General features: G+C 33.4%; 2 protein-coding genes across 2 annotated transcripts; both read left to right on the top strand.

Moving 5' to 3' along the window:
* Positions 1-4228: 4228 nt before the first annotated feature.
* LOC102597148 (geraniol 8-hydroxylase-like) lies at positions 4229-5877 on the top strand. Its single transcript, XM_006360174.1, has 3 exons — positions 4229-4640; positions 4726-5189; positions 5272-5877. The coding sequence occupies exons 1-3, from the start codon at positions 4229-4231 to the stop codon at positions 5875-5877; spliced, it is 1482 nt and encodes a 493-aa protein (XP_006360236.1).
* A 7222-nt stretch (positions 5878-13099) lies between these two features.
* On the top strand, positions 13100-15168 carry LOC102596828 (geraniol 8-hydroxylase-like). Its single transcript, XM_006360173.2, has 2 exons — positions 13100-14115; positions 14454-15168. Exons 1-2 carry the CDS (start codon positions 13243-13245, stop codon positions 15072-15074), a joined length of 1494 nt encoding a protein of 497 aa, XP_006360235.1. The 5' UTR covers positions 13100-13242; the 3' UTR covers positions 15075-15168.
* The last annotated feature ends 8980 nt before the right edge of the window (positions 15169-24148 follow it).

Below are 24148 nucleotides of genomic sequence, written 5' to 3'. Positions count from 1 at the left end.
TTTCTTTCTTGGTTTTCAGTAATGACAATATATTATTTGGATTAACTATTTTTGCCAAGAACAGAGGAATAGTTCTTAAATTATAAAATTAGAAATTTAGCATAAGAAAGTAGTCACTCATCCTAATTAGAACCTTCTAAAATGCATTGTTGAAACTACACACACTGCAACAACACATCTTTTAGTTGCAATAGATTTTCAGGCATAAAACATAAACGGGATTTTTAACTTGGCCTCAATTGATTATGTTCTCCAATTTTGGGTGTGCAAACATAGACACTTTAACTTGTATAAAATTGACAAATAAACACATATCCTATGTGCACGTGGTGTCCTACATGAAGTTCTATGTGTATTGTGTCATGTAAGATGTATGTGTCTACTTATTGAATTTTATACAAATTTAAATGTTTACTTGTGTATACTCAAAGTTGGAGGGTATAAATGTCAGCTGAGGTCAAATTAAAGGGAGTATATGTATTATGCCTAAATTTTTCTTGGCCAAACACATATGCAGACCCTTAAACTTGTCCCTAAATTTCATTTTGGCACTCCAACTCAACCTTGTTCCATTTTAACCCTTCAACTCCAACTCAACCTTGTTCCATTTTTACCTACATTCATTGTTTTTTCTCTTTTATTCTTCTATTGATTTTATTTTCTTTGTCTTCATTTTGATTTGATTTCAAATGTCTTATATTTAAAATAAGTTAATTTTGAACGGATATCAAAATAAGTGAAGAAAATCAAATAAAACATAAAAAAATTAAAACGTTAAAATTTAAGGACACTTTTAAATTATTATTTTTTTAAAAATACACATTATTTTTTTAAAAATAATTAAAAGTGAAAAGATAATAAATTAATTAGAAAAAAGTTTAAAGTGAAAAGAAATTAAAATAAATATTTTATAAGAAAGAAATAAAATTAATTAAATATATATATAAGTTTTATTGTCAATAAATATGTGTACTAACTAATTATAAAATTACCAATAAAAAAATGACATGTGTCCAATTTGCGCACTCATCACTTGCCTTCAAGAGAGTGTGCACACTCTCTATGCCATGTCAACGTTTGTGGTGTATTTATTCCATTTTTAATTAGTTTAGGGGGGTAATAGGACCCTAGTTAAGTTTAGGTGTGTCTATGCAATTTCGGTCATAGTCTAGGGGTACTTATGCATTTTCCCTTTCTATATATGTTATTCAACTGCAATTTTGCATTTTAAAAATCGGCGTGCATCCGTTAGTTATTGTAAAAAATTAGAATTGATGATGATCATTGATTTTTTTTTTTTTATAAAAGAAAGTAACAATTTCTTTTTAAGAGTTTTCCTATATTTTTGCGTGAAAAATAACCGATGAAAGTGCGTCAATTTTCATTCTTAAGAAAATCAATGACAACCCAACGAAGTCTATCGAGTTTCAACATTTTTTTGTAGTGTTATTAATTAGCAATGAACATGAATTTTTTTTACTCGTATTTAGTTGAATGAAAAATTAGAAAGCTGATATTTGAGTTAGTCCAAATAGACTAGATATGAAAAAATGAATATGTGGTGTTATTTAATTTAATTAATTATTTTTAAAAAGAAAATCAACAAACTTTCGTCGATTATTTTTTCACACAATAATGTACAGAAACTCTAAAAAATATTTTTAAAAAAATGATGTTCATCCATTATTATTAAAAAAAAAATTAAAAAAAGATATGACGTTGATTTTTAAAATGAAAAAGTGGAAATGAAGAACATAAATAAAAATAAAGAAATCATAAATTTAGTATTTTGTGTTTAAATGATACTATATAAAATTGAGTTGAAGTATTAAAATGGAACAAGACTAAGTTAGCATGACAAAATGAAAAATGGGGGCAAGTTAGAGGAGTTGTGTATGTGTTTTTAATTGGTTTTTGTGTCATGTCATGGCATGTGAAGTACACACATCCCACTTTGTTGATTCTTTGGAAAGAAGTGCCAAAATGGAACATAAAAATTGGAGTTGAAGGATTAAAATGGAACAAAGTTGAATTGGAGTGCCAAAATGAAATTTAGGGACAAGTTTAAGGGTCTGCATATGTGTTTGGCCATTTTTCTTTTAGTTGTAATATTTATTGCCACATAATTATTTAGCGGTAATTGAATTAATACGGAAGAAGCAAAGTAAATGGCATCATGTAGTGTCCTATGACATGTGAACACTTAGTGGTGCCGTTGTTATAGGTAGCATGGTGTCACGACCTTCGACTTCTACTAAGCACACTGTGCGGGACTTGATAACTCGCTCACGAATCTTTCACGATCTTGCAAGCTCTTAAGCCTTTTTGACACTAAATCGCTAAGGAAATGAAGAAAGACACAAGAGAATTTCCTCTCCTTTCCTCTGCCTCTATCATGCTTGTCATACTTAAAGTCTGTCAAAGCTTCGGCCTGCGTGATGGCTTCATCAATAATCCTAACATGTCGGCGTTCCAACTCCATCTTGGTCCAATTTTGTAGTCCATCCATGAAGTGGAACAACATATCTTCATCTATGAGGTTGGAAATTTGAAGTGTGAGGATGATAAACTCCTTCACATATGTTAGTATGCTTCCCGCCTGCTTCAACTCCCAAAATGTGTGTTTCGCCTCATAGATGAGGTTGTTGGGAAAGAAGGTCTTCTTGAACTCGACTCAAGACTTGGAAGAATTGCTTGCTTTTGCTTGTTGAATTTACAAATGACTATCCCTCTATTTATACTTCTAACTTAGAGGTTAATATGTAAATAGTAATTGTTATGTAAGTCCTACATATTTACATAATAAGCTCTTATTCTAGATTCTCTACATAATTAGAAGATTCCAAGGACTTTCATGCAAATCCATGGAATTTTAGGATATACTATGGAAATTCTCCACATGTCTCTAGAACCTTCCATTGTGGGCTAGCATTCTTCCCATGTAAGGCCTCCACATGGGCAAACTTGTGCCATGTGGCACTTATATGGCGTGATAACGTGGCGGGTCATCACAATGGGTCTTATGAACTCTATAACTCTCCCAACACATTGCACAAACAGCGGCAGCATGGAGGAAAGTAAAGTAATACTCAAATGACTAAATTGCCTTTGTCTGGAAAATATGCATATATGTGATGCATGCTTCCTAGACTTATATATAGTGGAAGTTTGATTAAAATAGAAAACAATTATTTTCGTAAACATGTATATATTTCGAAAATTATAGATGAATACAAATTACTACTTAATAAGATATACCGACTATTAGTGATAACTTTCTTACACAGTAGAATTTATAATTTTATCAATGATAATATTTTTTTGTATTTAATTTTTTTTTAAAAGCAAATTTACCACTAGACAGTGTCTAGCGGTCTTTTATTAAACATAAAAAATATCAATAGGGACAAGTACAAGCAAGGGGGGCTAGACCTTACCTTACTAATCCTAATGAAGTACCTAACTTCTGCTACATAACAAGTATGAAGAAAATAAGAGCTAGAGAGAACTAAGTATTTTTTTATCATCACAGAGTTTGTAATTGATGATATTACAAATGAGGATGCTTAAATAATGTAAAAATATGTCAATCAAGAAGAAAAGTTTGAGTTACCAGCCTCAAACTTTCTATTACAAAAGCATGAATTAAAAAAGATTGATTGTCCATCAAAAGTAACTTGAAGTATTTTTCTCGTCTTCTTCTTTCAAAACTTATCCAACAACACTTGATGATTCATACCTTCTTTATGGATTTATTGGATCTAGTTGAACCTATTGATACTGTCAAATGGTTTTGCTTTGCTTGTCGCATAGGTAGGTTCCTTGGAACAAACTCCTCCGTTATTTTACCGTCCCAACTATGTTGCCTTCCATGTGTCTTCTTTTTGCTTTTGTTGCTTCCACTTCTTTGTTGCCTAGGTGATATATCCCCTTCCCTAGCCACTCTATCAATAGCATATTGTATTTAAATTTCTTATTTTGATTTTAGTTTATTTATATTTATTTTCATAATATAAGAGGGATGTAAGTATTTAATTTTGAAATTAAGTATATCTAAACTTAAATTCTATTGAAGAGGTTGTTAAATGTAGGACAAACTATAACTTTCGTCGTATACTTGTATAAAGACAAAAGTAAAAAAATTCATAGCAAAGTACACGAGAAATAACACATGAGGCTCCCTATATAAAGCTATGGCTCCATTGCATCCCAAGACCTCACAAGAAAAATGGACTATATGAACATTTGTCTAGGATTCTTCTTCATCTGTTTTTTGGTGCGTGGAGTATTGATTTTTTCACTTAGAAGAAGCAAAAGAGTTGCACCAGGTCCATTCCCTTTGCCTATCATCGGTAATCTTCACTTGCTTGGTCATAAACCCCACATATCACTTGCTCAACTCGCAAAAAAACATGGTCCAATTATGAATCTGAAATTGGGGCAAATAAACACAGTCGTCATTTCCTCATCCGCCTTGGCAAAACAAGTCTTGCAAAAGCAAGATTTAGCCTTTTCCAATAGATTTGTTCCAGACGCCCTTCGTGCCTGCAATCACTCTGGTTTATCTGTTGTATGGCTATCTGTCAACAACTCACAGTGGAGAACGCTTCGCAAGGTTATGAACTCTCACATCTTCTCAGGTAAAGAATGCAAAATTGGAAGTTGAATTAAATTTTAGTCATACTCGTGGCCAAATTTTACTTTATTCCCTTTATATATTCTTAGGTAACAAGCTTGACGCTAATGAGCATGTCAGAACAAAAAAGATTCAGGACCTGATTAATTACTGTCACAACTGTAGCAAAGTTGGTGAAGCAGTAGATATGGGCAGAGCATCTTTCAGGACTTCACTGAATTTGATTTCCAACACCATTTTCTCTAAAGATTTGACTGATCCATTTTCCGATTCTGCTAAGGAATTTAAGGAATTGGTGTGGAACATCATGGTTGAGGTTGGTAAACCCAATTTGGTGGACTATTTCCCCTTACTTAAGAGGATTGATCCACAAGGTATAAGGCGGCGCTTGACTGAATATTTTAGTAAGGTTCTTCACCTTATTAGTGGTTTGATCGATGAGCGGATAAAGGAAAGGAAAATGGGAAATCGGGCAAATGTTGATGTGTTGGATGCCCTTCTCAACATTAGCCCTGATGAAATCGACAGGAATCATATCGAGCATCTGTGTCTGGTTAATTTATTCTCCACTCCTCTTTTTTCAATTCTAATTGAAAGCAACACGTCATAGGATCTTAAACCATTAAGTTTTGCAGGAAATGTTTGCAGCAGGGACCGATACAATATCAAATACATTGGAGTGGGCAATGGCTGAACTACTCAAGAATCAACATACATTGGAGAAAGCACAAAAAGAACTTGAACAAATAATTGGCAGAGGCAAACTAATAGATGAAGCTGATGTTGCAAAATTACCTTACTTGAGGTGCATCGTCAAAGAAACCTTTCGCATACACCCACAAGTTCCTTTCTTAATTCAGCGCAAAACAGAGGAAGATGTTGATTTTTGTGGCTATACTATTCCAAAAGACTCCCAGGTTCTTGTGAACGTATGGGCAATAGGGCGCGACTCTAGTCTATGGGAAGACCCTTTGGACTTTAAGCCGGAGAGGTTTTGGGAGTCAGAAATAGACTTTAGAGGTCGGGATTTTGAGCTGATTCCATTTGGTGCTGGTAGAAGAATTTGCCCTGGATTGCCTTTGGCTATCAGGATGGTTCCAGTAGCACTAGGTTCATTGCTAAATACATTTAATTGGAAGCTACATGGTGGAATTGCACCTAAAGATTTGGACATGGAGGAGAGTTTTGGTATTACCTTGGCAAAAACTCAACCTCTGCTAGCTATCCCTATTCCGGTGTAACTGTTGGGATAAACTTAAGAACCTATGTAGTTGCTAAATAAGCAGGTGGTTTGCCATGAAAAATCAAATATTGTTCATTTTGTTTGAATTTTCAATGTAGAAGTTGTGTTTGATCATACTTGTTGCAAAAATTATTTAGAATTTGAATTATTTTTTTCTAAACTTGATTTATACTCTCCAATCTCTAAAAACTAGTAAAATTTGACTAATCTGTCTAAAACATACAATAAAATCTGCTCTAAAAAGAGTAATATTTTGATATAGAATTAGATCTCATATACAAGATACTACATACTATCATCTAATATTGACATCTCCTCGACTCCTTTACACAGTTTATTCTCTGCTTGATTTCCTTCTTTATTTGGGATATGACGAAACTTGTATTTACATGTATACTCCTCGATTCCCCATATAGCAACTGTTGTCTCCTTTTTAAACTGCCTCCAATGTCTCCTCTTAAGCTATTTCAGGCTACAACAATCCACCAAACTACAGCAAACACATAGTTGAAATCCTCCAACCCACACATCATCAAATTCAACCCGAAATTACTTCAAAATTGAATGAAAAAGTCACACAAATCATAAGTTATAGAATTCTACTTCACAGTTTGCATATAATCACAAAATACATATCAAATTCCTTTAATACGTGTTCAGAATGTTCTAAATCATTTTCAACATTCAATCTTTACTTTCCAAACAAGATTAAAAAGATTCAAATAATACATATATAAAACATTTTAGGGAAACAGATCTAAAATATATCCGAACTTTGACCGAAATTGTTGTAACAATACCGAACTTTGGAAATAACCTTTTACCCCATGCACTATTTAATAGTGTATTTTAAAGGTATATATGTGCCCACGTGGACATCATAAATATTGCATCATTATAAATAGTAACGTGTCCATGTGGGCACATAATATATATCTTTAAAATACACTATTAAATAGTGCAGGGATAAAAGGTCCTCCATAAAGTTTGGTATCGTAACAACAATTTAAGCCAAAGTTAGAGTATTTTTCAGATCCTTTTCCCAACATTTTACGGGTACATGCATTTTTTCATTTTTTTTTGACATTACGAGTTTATAGTTTGCTAAATGTATCTACCAAGTTCTATAATTAAAAAGATTAGCATCTGTACTTATATTTATATATATATATATATATATATATATATATTTCAGAAGTTTATTTGGGAATAGTTAATATAATCAATGTTTAGTCATTTTAAAAAGTGATTTGACAATAATTAAGAGGGGTAAAAATGGAAAGTATTGTCTAATTGATGTCTTAATATTCTTTTCTTAAATGGTGTCAATAATCCAACAATTCACTTATTTTGAAATAGGGAAAGTATAATATAGCAGTTGGCCTAATTCAAATTATTATCAACATTAGAAATTATTCCCTCGTGATGAAAAAATTCTTGGTAGAGAGCAGGGGAGGATCTAGGATTTGGAGGTCGTGGGTGCCACAACATTCAAGTAAGATAAAATGATCGGTTGCTTTAATTTTGGGTTACAATTCGGGTTACTGATTATTATTTTTTTATAAACAAATCGATCAAATATGCATGTTAGTAATATTTTCTTTTAGATATTCTGAGATTAGAGATAACTAAACAATTCTAATTTTTTTTCCTTTTTGGAATTAGATGTCTTATTCGCTGAAACTTTTGAGAAAAAAAAAGATTTTTTCAACATTAAAATTTTGAGCTTGTATAAACCATCTAATAGTATTAACATAATATATTCATATTACATTGACTTTATGTGTTGTTGGAGATATATAGTAGGGAAAGAATAAAAATTGTAGTTTCAGCCTAGTCATCTTACTTAGCAAGAACGTCGGTGAAGATTGAAAGAACCTTTATTTGAAGAAAAAAAAACTCTAATAATAATAATCATCATTTTTAAAACATATTTTAAAAACTACTATTTGAATATATTCTTAATAATATTTATTTGACGTTCATAATTTAGTACTCATTAATTGATAAAAATAAACATGTAACACCCATATCAAGAGATTAATAATTAGTGCAAGAGAAAGTAAAAAAAATAAAATTAAAAATTAATCATGAAAAAGAGTCAATTTGAATTAATAAAGAATAGTAAATAAATAAGAATGAATGGAGAAAAAAATTAAGCCCTTTACATACTGATGAAAAAGACAAAAAAGAAAAGAAAAGAAGAACTAAAAATTAATCATGAAAAAGAGTCAATTTGAATTAATAAAGAATAGTAAATAAATAAGAATGAATGGAGAAAAAAAATTAAGCACCTTTACATACTAATGAAAAAGACAAAAAAGAAAAGTAAAGAAGAAAAGGAGCAAGCAAAAAATTAAGTGTTGGCAGTGAGGTTCGAACACGCGTTGGCTGTGTGGCAGACCAACTCCTTCGCCAATTGAGCTGTTCTGCATTTCAGTCAGTGGGTGGCAAAAGTAATATATATTGAATTATTATGCATATATACATATATAAACGACGTTTTTTTCGAGATCACTGGGTGCCATGGCACCCCCACCTGTCCACATAGATCCGCCCCTGGTATTAACCATGCATTTAGATATAATACATTATAACAATCGTGATGGTTAAAAGTCTAAGTGGGAGATTGTTGGGATATAGTGTTTCCCCTTGAGTAGGGCCTCACATAGCGTAAATTCGAATTAATCGAATTCCAATATAAATACGAGACATCGGATAAAAAAAACAAAATAAATTACTATCAATGTTTTCGAGTAGGCCGTAGGAGAAATGGGCCATAGCTAACATTTATGATTTGTTGTACACAATTTTGGTCTATAGCTCTACCTCATGGATCATCTTTCTTCCACGCAAGAAGCTTAAATGGTACTCCCGTTCATGATTTGTACTTGTCAATTATATTAAAAATATAAAAGAAATAAATGTACCCCCGCCGTCCTAACTCCTATAGTAGTTGATCGCTTTTTTTTTGTACCGTTCTTAAGAAATTATAAATAAGAAGATAATTTTTCTAAGTGCTTATTTGGATTGACTAAAACATAGCTTTTAAGTCAAGAAAATAAAAAAGTTAAACTTAAATAACTTTTAAATCAAAAAATAAAAAGAAGAGGGAGTCCTGCTTTTGGTTTTTAATTTTTTTAAGTCATTTTAAACTTATTTTTAATTTTGTCAAACACTCTCATAAGTCAAAAATGACTTAAAAGTATATTTGACCAAATTTTAAGCCAATCCAAATAGACACTAATTCACTCCTTAAAAACCTTCTTGGAAATTTAATAAACAAATGTGAACATTTTCAAAAAGAATTATTGAAAGGGTAATATAGAAAAAAAATTAATTAATGTGTTCTTGATTTAGTAAGGTGATCAACTACTATGAGATAACTATAGTATAATAATCAACTAATATGGGACAGAAGGGATATATTTTTAAGGAAAAAAGGACAAATATACCCCCAAACTACTATCGTAAATGGTATACAAATAGTCTCTGTCGTACTTTTCGGACATTGGTACCCATTCCGTCCAAAAATCAGAGCATATTTTCCCTTCACTCTAACGGAAGAATAATTAGAGACACGTGGCGCAATTCTGTAACACCTCGCTATTTGAAAGAACTAGAAAGAACTAGAATTTGGATGAAACCAATTTTGGAAATAATCAAATTTGGAAAGTTTGACAAAATTAAGCTAAGGATGAGTTTTGGGTCAACTTTAAACGACCATAACTCCTAGATCAGGATTATTTAGGTGTACTACCAGATACCGTAGGAAAGATCTTTGAATTATCTTTCCAACGCCGCCAAATTTGATCGATTTCAAGTTCGTATGAGGAAGATATGACCATTTAAAGTTGAGCTGTCTAGATAAGGAAAGTCAAAACCGGATTTTAGAAGGGTATTATGGTCGTTTCACTACCCAATTAATTAAATTTGTTTTTGGTAATTAAGTTGGGGTCTAAACTGATTGGATTCAGTTTACGCTTTACAAAATTAACTTAGGGTTTTGAGAGAAGAGAAAAGAAGAGGAGAAAGGAGCAGAAGAAGCAAGGATTCATCATGTTCTTGAAGTTAAGCTCATCGATTTCGCCAAGGGTTGATCCCTACGAGGTATGTGAGATCACATAGCCTTGGGTTAGTTCACCCACGGCCAATCATGATTCAATTTCATGAATTTGTGTTCTTGAGAGTATAGAAACTGAGTTCTTGATGGATGTTGTTGAAGTTTCTATTGGGTTCTTGATTGTTGAAGTTGTTGAGAAGTTCTTGAGTTAAATTCATGAAATTTGATGTTGTTTTGAGTTGGTTCTTGCATATTTTGGTTATGTATTCGAATCTAAACATTTGGGGAAGGAGCCATTCGAATCTAGAGAGTTTAGAGTTGAAAAACGAGCACGAAAATTTGTCAAAAACCTGGGGAAGGGGGAAGGGCGCCGCGCCACTCAGAGCGCCCCAAAGAAACTTCTGTAGTTTTGGCTTTGGGGCGCAGCGCTAGCCAGTGCGCCCCAACCCAACTTCTGAAGTTTGGCCTCTGGCTCCCCGCGCCACTCAGAGCGCCAGGGACGCCGGGTCTTCTACCCTTTCCCACTTCTTTCCGTTCGAGTTTCCTTGAATCATACCTATGTTTCCTAGTTGATTTCTACACTCTAAGGTCTGTCTAAACATCATGATATCATCTATAACACGAGATCATGACCCTTGAATCCATAAATCAAATTCAAGGTAGAGCTGAGAGTCCAGCCAAGAAAGTTCTTAAAGTCTTTCAAAAGTCTTATGCAATCGTTTTAAACTTGTTTTTAAAGATTTAAGCCTTGAGTTTGAGAAAGAGTAGAGCCAAGTTCATTCTTTAAATGATATATGGGAACTAAGTAATCCCAAAGAACAAATGTTTTTCACATTTAAGATAAGAGGAAACACCGATTTCCAAATGAGTTTTCATGAGTAGTTTTGAGTTCCATCTCTTTTAAGAGATAATCTTTTTGCGTAATTACCTCAAATTACAGAAAGAGTTTTGTTTTGAAACATATGAGCTGAGTATATTTTGGGAGTAGTATTGAGTACGTACGAGTTCATAATGTCTCAAGTCTCCATAAACTATGTAGCCACCGTGGGTAGAAAGGGTCATACTTTTTAGATGATTCCTTAGTGATTTTTTAGCATAGACTAGTGGATCCACTTAGTTGAGACGTTCTATATCCCGGCAAGTTATAGGACAGTTTTGACAGTGTGGGCGAGACGTTGTATCATCACATAGCTCATAGTGATGGTTGTCGGTTAGAGAAACTCCCATAGAGTTATATTACTTTATTATATATGTATATTGAGTTGTTTCTTACTGTTTTAAATGCTTTATATAAACTGCACCTTTATTGTCGTTTAATTCTGCATTTGAGTTGAGTATCTATGAGTTGAGTAAAGTTGAGGTAAGTGTTCTTTCAGAATTCATTTCAAGCTTATGTCATGTTTAGTTTTCCCTCGCATGGTCGTACATTCAATGTACTGATGCCATTTGACCTGCATCATTTTATGATGCAGATATAGGTAACCAGGATCATCATCCAGCTCCCCGTTGATCCAGTTGAGCACTCAGAGTTAGTTAGTGAGCTTCATTGCTTTCCGGAGGATCCCTTTTTCATTGTTTTAGTATTTCAGTTGTTAGGATGATCGGAGGTCTTGTCCTGACATCTCTCATTGTTTTTAGAGGTTTTATAGATGGATAGTTATAGTTCTCTAGTCTTTCCATTTTCAGTTGATTTAAGTGCATTTGATTTCTTTATTAATGCGTAAGGTCTTCCGCTGAGAGTCTATCAAGGCAAAGCGTTCGCTTGGAGACAACAATTGTTCTCGAGTACCAATCCCGCCCAGGGTGTAGGCTCGGGGCGTGACAAATCACTCAACCCAGTTTGATCATATAACTAACCCAAAATTTAAATACCCGTCCAGCAACCTGTTTAACCCACCCGATACACCCATTACTCACACTAATACTAACTTATCCAAAAACCTAAAAAGATCTTTCTTTTTAGGGTTTCGAGCTTGTTGTGAAACCCGCTATCGTCGTGAAGCTAAAGAAGGCACCGGCAACAAAGGAAAAATCCACCTCCTCCTCCACCGTCGTTGCTGCCACAAAGCCGAAAGCAACAACCCTAAAGAAGAAGGTTGTAGTGAAGAAAGCCAAACCTGCAGCAACAACAACAAAACAATGGAAGCAGTAGACGGTTACTGCTCCGGCTAAAGCAAAGAAAACTCTGGTGAAGAAAGCTGCAGTTGCTAAAGTGAAGAAAACTTCGGTTAAGAAAGTTGTGAAGAAGCCGAAAACTATTAAGTCTCCGGCAAAGAAATGAAGAAATTAATCTGAATTGGGTATTTGAATCTGTAAATTACTTTTACATTTCTCTAGTGATGATATCAAATCCACCCTTTTTCTTCTTCCCCTTTCCCTTCCGTTTGTAGTTTTTACTCGTTCTCCATTGTTAGGATTTGTTTGTTTTAGGAGTATGACTTGTGCTCTATTCAATAGATTTGTATGAAGAAATGACTAATTAAGCCAAAATTTTAGGTTTATAGATAGGTTAGTATTAGTGTGAGTAATGGGTGTGTTAAACGGGTCATTGGGTGGGTATTTAAATTTTGGGTTAATTAATTGGTTAAATCGAGTTGAGCCGTATTCTTCCGTTAGAGTGAAGGGCAAATATGCTCTGATTTCTTAATGGAATAGGTATCAATGTCCGAAAAGTATGACATAGGGTATTTGTGTACCATTTACGATAGTTCGGGGATATATTTGTCCTTTTTCCCTATTTTTAATGTTTATTTTTAGCATTAATTACTCATTCTCATCATTTTTAATATTCAAGACTAAAGTCAATTACTCCCTTTGTACCTAATTACTTGTCCACTTTTCTTTTTTTACTTGTTCATTTTGATGAATCAAGAACGAACAATTTTTTTTTTACCTATTATACCCTCAATTTATTAATTTTGAAAAATGTAGAACTTCTTGGAAGTCTTAAATTTTTAATTCATCCACTTCATAATTAATAGAGGTAAACTAATAAACTCACTATGTCAATCATTATTTTCTTAATATGTGTGTCAATTCAAAAGTGGACAAGTATTTAAGGACAGATGGAGGAGTAATATGGATATAATGGAAAAATAGGCACGTCAAATATTATTGTTTGATGTGCAAACAAAGCTTATCTAAAAATGTTTGACTAGTAATCAGGAAGTTTAACGTATGTATTATTAGCCCCCTTTCCTTGAACAAGAGTCTCTCTTCCTTCTTCAAATTTCCAATTCAGTTTTTATGTCTTCAAACAAACACTGAAAACCAATATACTCTCTATTTCATAACAGAAAAATGGAGTACGTTAACATTTTGCTAGGACTGTTATTCGCCTGTTTCTTGGTTCGTGTAGTATTCATTTCACTTAGAAGAAGCAAAAGAGTTGCACCAGGTCCATTCCCTTTGCCTATTATCGGAAATCTTCACTTGCTTGGTGACAAACCTCACATATCACTTACTCAACTAGCAAAAAGATATGGTCCAATTATGAATCTGAAATTGGGGCAAATAAACACTATTGTCATTTCGTCGTCCGTCATGGCAAAACAAGTGATGCAAAAGCAAGATTTAGCCTTTTCCAATAGGTTTGTTCCTGACACACTCCATGCCTGTAATCACTCTAATTACTCTGTTACTTGGATACCTGTCAACAACTCTCAGTGGAAAACAATTCGCAAGATTATGAACACTCACATCTTCTCAGGTAACAAGCTTGACGCTAATAAGCATATTAGAACAAAAAAAATCCAGGAGCTGATTGATTACTGTCACAAGAATGGGGAAAATGGTGGAGCAGTCAACATCGGCGGAGCAACTTTCAGGACTTCCCTGAATCTGCTTTCCAACTCCATTTTCTCTAAAGATTTGACTGACCCATTCTCTAATTCTTCTAAGGATTTTAAGGAATTGGTGTGGAACATCATGGTTGAGGCTGGTAAACCCAATTGGGTCGACTATTTCCCTTTTCTTCAGAAAATTGATCCACAAGGTAGAAGGCGACGCATGACTGATTATTTTACTAAGGTTCTTCACCTTATAAGTGGTTTCATCGATGAGCGGATAAAGGAAAGGGAAATGGGAAATCATGCAAATGTTGATGTGTTAGATGCCCTTCTCAACATTAGCCCTGAGGAAATCGACAGGAATCATATCGAGCATCTCTGTCTGGTAAATTTATTCTCCACTCCTCAATTATCTCTTCATTTTGTTTTTCTCCGGTGCAAAAGGTTGACATGGATTGATGCTCAATTATCTTAAATGATGCAATCACCTCATCTAAAAGTTTTGATGGGTGGAGAAAATAATTTTATAATATTTAATTGTGTATATGTCTCAACAAGTTGTTGTTTGGTAACTTGCTAAAATGTTTGTGGCAATAATGCCACACTTTATCAACAGTGTTTGGTCCCCTTTTATCTAATTGAAAGCAACATATGTTTTGAATCTATTTACTTGATCATATATGACATCTACATCATATGATCTTACACGAGTAAGTTTTGCAGGACTCGTTTGTAGCAGGGACAGATACTTCATCAAATACACTGGAATGGGCAATGGCTGAACTTCTCAAGAATCCACATACTTTGGAGAAAGTACAAGAAGAACTTGCACAAGTAATTGGCAGAGGCAAACTAATAAATGAAGCTGATGTTTCAAAATTACCTTATTTAAAGTGCATCGTGAAAGAAACCTTTCGAATACACCCACAAGTTCCTTTCTTAATTCCCCGTAAAGCAGAGGAAGATGTTGAGTTTTGTGGCTATATTATTCCAAAAGACTCCCAGGTTCTTGTGAACGTATGGGCAATAGGGCGGGACTCTAGTCTATGGGAAGACCCTTTGGACTTTAAGACGGAGAGGTTTTGGGAGTCAGAAATAGATGTTAGAGGTCAGGATTTTGAGCTGATTCCATTTGGTGCTGGTAGAAGAATTTGCCCTGGACTGCCTTTGGCTATCAGGATGATTCTAGTCACGCTCGGTTCATTGGTAAATACATTTAATTGGAAGCTAGATGGTGGAATTGCACCTAAAGATTTAGACATGGAGGAAAAATTTGGTATTACCTTGGCAAAAACTCAACCTCTGCTAGCCATCCCTATTCCGTTGCAGCTGTTGGGATATTAAACTTAAGATTTTATGAAGTAGATTAAGCAGGTGTTTTGCCATGAAAATTAAATATTGTTCATTTTGTTTGGAATTTTTAATGTTGGAAGTTGTGTTTGACCATACTTTTTGCAAACAATATTTAGACTTTGAATTGTTTTTTTTTTTTTTGAATTTATACTCTCCAATTTCATAAAACTAGCAAAATCACTAACTTGACTAATTTATCTGAAACATACTATCAAATTTGTTCCAAAAAAGTAATATTTTTTTAAAAAAATAATCACATAATATCATGAATTAGATCTAATATACAAATACTAACTGCTATTACAAGTATTTTTTTTCACTTTATGTGGAATTTTTTAATATAGTTTTTCTTTTTTATAATAAAGTGTGAATATTACCAAAACCAACAAAATCGAGGAAATACAAATCAAAAGACCACCTAGGAATGCCAGTCATCTTGTAGGAAGGGTATTGTATCCTCCATATCTCTAAGCAGCAAATAAAAAAAACATATAGCAACTATGTATAATGCCCCACTCTTCTTTGTTTCTTTTCTTTTGCGTGTGGAAAGAAGCGAAAGAGGTCCTTGAAATATGCTATTGGAGAAACTTAATTTTTCTTCACATCTTATCAACATTTGACTTCAAGGCAAAAGAAATCAGCCAAGTAAATTGGCACATGAATATTTAATTTTTCCTCTGCATCTTGTCAACCTTTGACTTCATGAAAAAAAATCAGCCAAGTAAATTGGCACATGGATATTCTTACCACATGGGGGTGGACCCCACAACAGAACCATGGAGTTTTTACTTTGCTAAATGTATCTATCAAGTCTTTAATGGCATAACACATAAGTGTGCTATTTAACTTGCCTTAACTGATATATATGTTGAGAATATAATTAAATAATAGAAGTGTGCTCTCTCTAACCACTTAAGCTTTTAAATGAGATGGTCACACACTTCTACATGATATCAGAGCAGGCATAGGTCCTCAACAATATATACCCTCTAACTTTGAGTGTGTGTTGGTAATTTACCTACTTATTCGACTCTTAAGCATGAATCATTGCTATATTTTAATGCTAATTGAAGAGATTTTAGGTCCTTCTTTTATATGCAGGCATTCCTTGAAAATGAGAAGAATGAAGGAGTGAAGCTAAAATTCTACTGATTGAAGTTGGAAACAAACCTGCGTACAGAAGAAGTGCACCTGCGTTTCACAGGTGCAACACACTTACAAAGTGAAGAAACTGAAAACTGCAGGTGTGTTTCGCAGGTGCAAGCGCAAGTTCTACTAATCAAAGCTGGAATAAAGATGTTGATGCTCCTATGTGAAGCAGAAGTGCACCTGCATTCCTGTCACGCCATGAGCCTACACCCTGGATGTGGCTGGCACTCAAGAGTCATTTTTGGTCCCAAGTAAACCCTTGGAATGACTGACTACTTAACGGAAGATTGACTCAAACAGATATAAGCTTTAAAATAGAATTTAAATTAATGGTTTTGAAACTTCTCAACTCAAACTGTCTCAAAATAATATGAAAACAATAATAGTTTGCAAAAACAGTTCGAAAAGGAAATATTGAAAGAATCCTCAGCACTATCTATCTATAAAGCCTCTACAGTTCAACATGAATGTCGAGACGAGACCCACGACACCTCAAAATTACTAAACTGAAAGATAAAGAAATGGAGTCCCCGGAATGCAAGGAGGGCTCACCAAAAGCTATCAAGGAATGCAAAGTGATCTCAACGAAGCGCTTGTTGATGATCCTGAATACCTGTATTTGCATCATAAAAAGATGCAAGTCGAAAGACATTAGTACTTTGAATGTACGAGTATGTAATATAGCCGAAACAACAATATTTGAATTGAAAATGTTAAAACAATACTCAACTGAATGTAAAGCATAAATAGAGATAAGTTCATTTAAAACTTTACAAAATAAAATATGTTAACTCACTGAATTGTATGTATAAGTATAATAAAAAAGAAATTTTTTTACTCTATTAGGATGTTTCTATAACCGACAATCATCACTATGAGTTTCGTGATGATACAACGTCTTCTCCATGCTGCCAGAATTGTCATATACCTTGCCGGGGTATATAACAAACTCAACACATAGATCCACTATAAAGTTCTACTCAAAGGCAGTGAGAAGTCTCCCGAAAGTCAATGCGATCCAACCCACGCTGACTACGTGGTTTATGGGAATGTGAGTTGTCTGAACTCTTTTCCATATAAGTGCTCAATACTACTCCCAAAATATATAACTCAATGCTTAAGTAAAAATAATCTTGCTTGGTTGAGATAAGTTCTCGAAGGGCCTCTTGAAGAGGTATCTGCTCTGTAATAACTTTGTCTGAAAAACTCTTAGACTTTATCTAAAAATTAGTGCTCTCTTTCTCCATGTCAGAATGATACATTTGAAAATCGTTTAGTTCCCTTAAACTCTACTCAAAAATTGTAATTTAAATTTTACTCTTGAACTCGCTTTTAACTTATCAAAATCAATTTAAGAAAAAATGTTTGATCAAAAGATTCTCAATGAAAACTCAGTAAATTGGGGTTCATGTGGGAATATAAACATAAACAACTCAAAGATCTTAATGCATAATATATAGAAACTCATAATCAAGAATTTAGAACTCGAAAATCAACATTATAACTCATCTCAGAATTCTCAAAACTAAGGGTATAACCCTAGATTAAACTTTTATAGATTGAATTTAGATGTAGGGTGTCTATTACTATGATTACCCTTACATACTTGGAAGAACAAAGTTCTTGGTGAAACTGGAAAAACGCTTGAAAACTCTAACTTTGTCCTCTTGGATCATTACTCTAAGACTTGGAAGTGTTAATGAGAGTAATAGGGGTCGATTAATACTATTTAGAACCTTATTTAGGTGTAAAAATGTTGGGGTTTAGGCTTAGAAGGGGTGAGAAAAGATTGAACTACCCCTCTAAAAAAGTTGTTGAAAACCTTCTACGGGGCCATCTACGTTGTTTGATCAACGGACCGTAGATCCTATATGTGGAATTCATATTGAATTTTAAGGCTTATAATTTCATTTTATGTGTCCAAACTACCGTGGAAGTTTCTACGGACCATAGATCCAATCCGTAGAATTCATATTAAACTTTAAGGCTCAGAAGTTCATTCTACAGGTCCAAATTATAGCTCGTAAAAGCTTCTACAATCCGTAAATGGGTTAGTAGGATTTGTGTCACGCCCCGAGCCTACACCCTGGACGTGGCCAGCACTCGAAGATCATTGTTGGCCTCAAGCGAAACCTTGGCCTGGCTTACTTAACTCAGCGGAAGACTATAAGCATTAAGAAAGAGATTCACATGCTAAATAACTCAACTATCTCAAAACTGAACTTACTCAAATAACTTAGTCAAATAGCTTAGAATGTTTAAAAGTCAATATTCAACTTGGCCAAAATGGCAATTCAAGTCTTAACATATGAAATGACAATGTAAAGACATCTGATTACTAACTATCTATGAAGCCTCTAAAACAAAGTGGGATGTCGGAACAGGACCCCCGATCATCCTAACATCTGAAAGACTAGAAAGCAAATAAAGGAGTCCTCCGGAATGCAAGAAGGCTCACCAACAGACTCTGAATGCTCAAGCTGGATCAACGAGGCGCTGGATATTGATCATGGTTACCTACGTCTGCATCATAATATGATGCAGGCCAACTAGCATCAGTACATTGAATGTACGAGTGTGCGAGTTGGAATGCTAAAACAAGATATAGGCTTGAAAGGATTCTGAAAGGAAACACTTACCTGGCTCTTCTCAACTTTTGAATAACTTAACTCAAATATAAAGCAATGAAGCACATGCATATATATAAAGCTTATAAAACAGTTGCAACCAACTTAGTTCGTTAAAGATAAAGCAATAACAAACTCAACTTTACTCATATAAGAAAATAATATGGTTTCTGTAGGAGATTCTCTTGGAATCGATATTCCCTTTTCTTTCTCACACTTTCAAACTTTTTGGGAATACTTAGTACCCATATACTTCTTTGAAGAAATGAAACTCCAAATCTTTACTCTTTGCTTAACTTGAACTTAAGCCTTAAAACAAAGTTAAAATGTTTGTGAAAGACTTTAGAAAACTTTAAGAACTTATCTTGACTTCTTGACTTCACTCTTAACTAATTCTTGAATTGAATTATGGATTCAAGAATCGTGATTTGTGATAGGAAAGATCTCATGATGTTTACGAATGATTTTAGATAGCTAAACATGAGAAAAGACCGAAAGATCAAAATATGAGGGTGGGTTCGCGACGCGGAGGCATATTTAATTTTTAGTTTCAAAAATGACTTCTGAGGTAGAAGACTCTGTGATGGCTCCGCGACGCGAAATGAAAATTCCCAAACTAGGAACCAGCTCCGCGACACGCCACTGATGTCGAATTTCGTCCGACGAAATCTCTTCTTCGTTTTCGGCTCTAAACCCTCTAAACTCCGTGGGTTCTTTTACCCAACACTTAGAATCGATTAAATTTTCAAAGTACATCAGATTCTACTCAAAATCGAACCTAAAATCACAGATTAGGATCAAACAACTCCTCAACGAATTCAACGAAACAGAATCTAATGAAACTTCAACAACCCATTCAAGAACTCAATTTCTAAGCTTTCAAGAACTTAAATTTGCTGAAATAAATCATGATTAGCGCGTGGGCGAATTAACCCAACGCTATGTGATCTCACATACCTTGTAGGGATCACCCCCGACGAAATTCACAAGCCAAACTCGATAATCTTGACGAATCTTGAACGTTCTCCTCCTTTCTCCTCTTTTCTCCTATTTTCTCCTCTTTCTCTTCTCTCAAAACCCCAACTCTTTTTCCAAAAGCGTAAACTGACTAAGTTCAGTTTAGACCCCTAAGTAATTACCAAAAACGAATTAAAATAAAAGGGTAAGGAAAAAAGCAAACTACCCTTCAAAAATTCGGATTTGGACTTTCCTTAGTCCTGCAGCCCAACTTCCAAAGGGCATAACTTATTAATACGAACTTGGAATCGCACAAACTCAGCGGCGTTGGAAAGATCATTCCAACAGCTTTCCAACCATATCTATAAGTACACCTAAATCATCCTGAGCTAGGAGTTATGACCATTTGAAGTTGACCAAAAACTCATTTTTCCTAACCTAAACGAATTTTCAGATTTTCAATTCTTTCCAAAAATGACTATTTCCAATTATTAGCTTCTTCCTAGCTATTTCAAATTGCGAGATGCTACAAATTGGACCCAAAAATTTGACTCTCTAAAGTTTTTCACGAGTTGACGGTACGGGCCGTAGTTCAATCTACGACCCAAAGAAGGGATTCATAGTTCATGACTCAGAAAACTTTGTTGTGGTAGTCTTTGTAAAATAGTCATAACTTTTTACTTCTAATTCTAAATGAGGAAAACTTGGTGGCGTTGGAAAGAAGACTCATAAACCTTCAATATGATAGATAATGAGCCACCTAAATCATTATTTTCTGAGAGATATGATCGTTTAAACTTGACCTAAATAGAATGTTATGTTAAAACTTAATCGGTAAGGAAACTTTCAACTCAACTTTGTGCTAGGGGATTCTTGTGACCTTAATTCATATCCAAATTCATTCTCAAACTAAAGAATTGACATTAACACCTAAGAATAATTTAAGAATCACCCGATATGACCTTACACACAAATGAAGAATGGTTCGGCCTTAAAGTTGTGAAAATTGTTTTATAATCAATTTTTCCTAATAATAATTATTTTTCAATTGATAATATACCTAATCCATTTAATCTCTCTTCAAAGTTCTTGATTTTCTTGAAAATCTACATTCGATTTCTCACTAATTTCTTCTCCTCTTTCTTGAATTTTATTGCCATCTAGCTCAACATGATTAGCTTTATTCATTTAGAGAACATTCTTCTATAGTTCTAGATTCTTCAATATTTTCGGAATTATTTTTTTATATTATTTGTTAAAATTTTATCAAAGGCTCCTTTTCGAGATTCTATTAGATTTTCAATTTTTCTCTTTCTTTTGAGTTTCGAATGGTCAGATTCATATTTTCTAGTTGACATATTTAAATTTTAACAAAGTAATTAAAAGATACCTACAATACAATAACAAAAATAACAAATACAAGATAAAAAATTACAAATAAAACGATGAAACATGATGAAAAAATTGAAGACTAGATTCCAAGATATGTTGTAGTTGATGCTTTGAAATCTTGCGTCAAAGCTTGAAATTTGGGAAAGAACAACAAATGGTACATAAACACTTACTGTATTTTCTTACTCTCTTTTGTTAGAAAATAATAGAACTCAAACATACTATATCTTTGAGCAATTGAAATTATGGAGAAAGTAACAAAAACATTTACCAACTTTGTGTATACAAATAGAGAAAATGATCAAAATGGTCCCTAATGTATGAGGGTTGCTTTACATTGATCCTTAATATATTCCACATGATTCATATGGTCCTTAATGTATTATAAAAGGTACTCAATTTGGTCCTTTGCCCTAAAAGTAACAAATCTATAAGTTAAATTTAACGGCGGACCCACTAAAAAATAAAATACCAAAAGATCCCTTCTCCTTCATCAAGCATAGCTGAAAAACTTGGCCTAATTCTTCTCCCTTCTCTCTTCTCCGGCGATTATAATGTTCTAGGCCATCGACACACCGCTACTCGTCCACCAGCCAGCCGTTGCTCTCCACTTCAGTCCCTCCTCCACTCATCCTCTGTTCCCACCGTTTATTAGCCCTAATCCAAAATTAGGATTTCTAAAAATATATATATTTATTAGTATTAAGTTAGAAAATTAGTTTATTTTTTTACATTGTTATTGATATTATAAGATTTGATCCTATATTTAGAATTGTTAATGTCTCTAGTGGGAGCCAATTGTATACGTGTTCGTCACTTTTTTTTTTAACAGACCCTGTGTCCCTGTGTTTGAGGCAACATTTTTCAGCTTAAATTTGTCATAAGGGGTTGATGAAGCATCAACCAAGAAAATTTCATGTTGAAGGCATTGTAAAAACGAATTCACAATTTATATAAAACAAGATGAACTCGGTCCTTCAATGTTTATCAAAAGTAGAACTCAATTATCTGAACCATACTTTTGAGAAGTAATATTTTTAAAAGTGGAAGAGGGATCCTTTTGATGGCTAAGGTAAAAAAAAAACGCACAAACTCTCTGAAACAAAGCTTCTGATGGGAAGACGTAGAGAATGAAGGATAAAAGGAGCTTTTGGTATTTTTATTTTTTCGTGGTCCCCAACGTTAAATTTAAGATGGATTTGTTACTTTTAGGGAAAAGGACCAAATTGAGTACCTTTTATAATGCATTAAGGACCATATGAATCATGTGAAATATATTAAGGATCAAAATAAAGTAACCCTCATATATTAGGGACCATTTTGATCATTTTCTCTATAAAAATATGTTTGATGAGAAAAGTAAACCAATATTTAATTATTAAATAAATGAGGAAAAAGAGTGTAGTAGCCAATCAAAAAAGAAAAGTACGAGTATAAAAAATAGGAGTGTTATAAAATAATATATTGTGAATGTCCACTACATCAAGAAGTTATTTCATTACTTTCCTCCATTATGAAGATAACCATAACCCCATAACCTCCTCCACCTTTATAACCATTATTCTTGTAACCTTTCACTTCCATAATCTCCCCATTATATTCATGTTAATGTCATGTTTATGACTAACATTTTGTATGCCTCTATGTTACACTATAAATAGAGGCATAAGGGTTCATATTGTATACACTTGAAGACTTGAAATAATAAGAAAAGCTCTCATCTCTTTTCTCCCTATTTCTATTACTTTCATCTTCTATATTTCTTATCTTATTTTTCTTTAGTTTTACAACAAGGAGAAAGTTTTCTAACATTTTTCAAGAAATGAAAAAGGTCAAAAGTAAATGTCTAAATGAACTTTTCATATGAATAGTGAAGTGGAAATATAATATATATATATATATATATATATATTAATCTTTCTACCAAAAAAGTAGCCAATCTTTTTAAATCTAAAAAATCTACTTCTACAAGTCCATATATAAGTCATGATTGCTAAAAAAAAGATCCCCTAAAGTTGTTGTTTTACCTGCTTTACCCAATAGCCGGTCCTATGCGGAGTCTTAGTATCATGTCACGTAAAATGCATATAAACTAGTTCAATTTTATACAAGTTTAAATGTCTACTTATGCATACTCAAAAATTGGAGGGCGTAAATGTCAGTTGAAGAGCATATTTATGTATTATGTCTTTAACAAAATGGAAAAAAAATCCAGTTAATCTATGTATTTTGTTGTATGTCATGTATAGCATTTGAAATAGACATAATACATAAACATGACCCTTAACTTGGTTAAACTAACATCCATATATGACCTTTAATTTTGTCAATGCATAAGTAAGCATTTTTACTATCCAAAACTTTGAACAATAAACACTCAAATCCTACCTGGAAAAATGCGCGAAATACACCCAAATCACGCACGCACGTTAAAGGTAAAATTCATAATTATGCAATACAAATTCTGCAAAATTAAAATGTTATTATAACAATCTTGTGGGAGAGTTAACCCCCGTAAAATGGCCCATTAAAATTTTATATTTCGGAGGTTATGTACCCCTACTAGGGGTGTTCACGGTTTGGATAAAAACCGATTCAAACCGAAAAATCAAACCAAACCGATAAAATAAAATCAATTTTATTTGGATTTGGTTTGGTTTGGTTTTAGATTTTTGAAAACCGATAGTATTTGATTTGGTTATGGTTTTATTCGAAAAAAACCGAAGAAATAACCGAACCGAACCGATGAATTATATACATATATTTTATTAATATGCATACTTAATATATTATTTTTATAAACAATTTTAAAGATCTTATACATATTTTCATTAAAATTTCTTTATAATTTACTTATTGAAAGCAAAAATGCCCAAGATGAAACATTTTTTCTTATTGATTTCATGTATATGAGTGTCTATGACAATTCTTTGTGGAACT

Source organism: Solanum tuberosum, unplaced genomic scaffold (genome assembly GCF_000226075.1).
Source record: "Solanum tuberosum cultivar DM 1-3 516 R44 unplaced genomic scaffold, SolTub_3.0 scf00316, whole genome shotgun sequence".
NCBI classification, from domain to species: Eukaryota; Viridiplantae; Streptophyta; class Magnoliopsida; order Solanales; family Solanaceae; genus Solanum; species Solanum tuberosum.
This window is presented reverse-complemented; position numbering and strand designations above follow the sequence as displayed.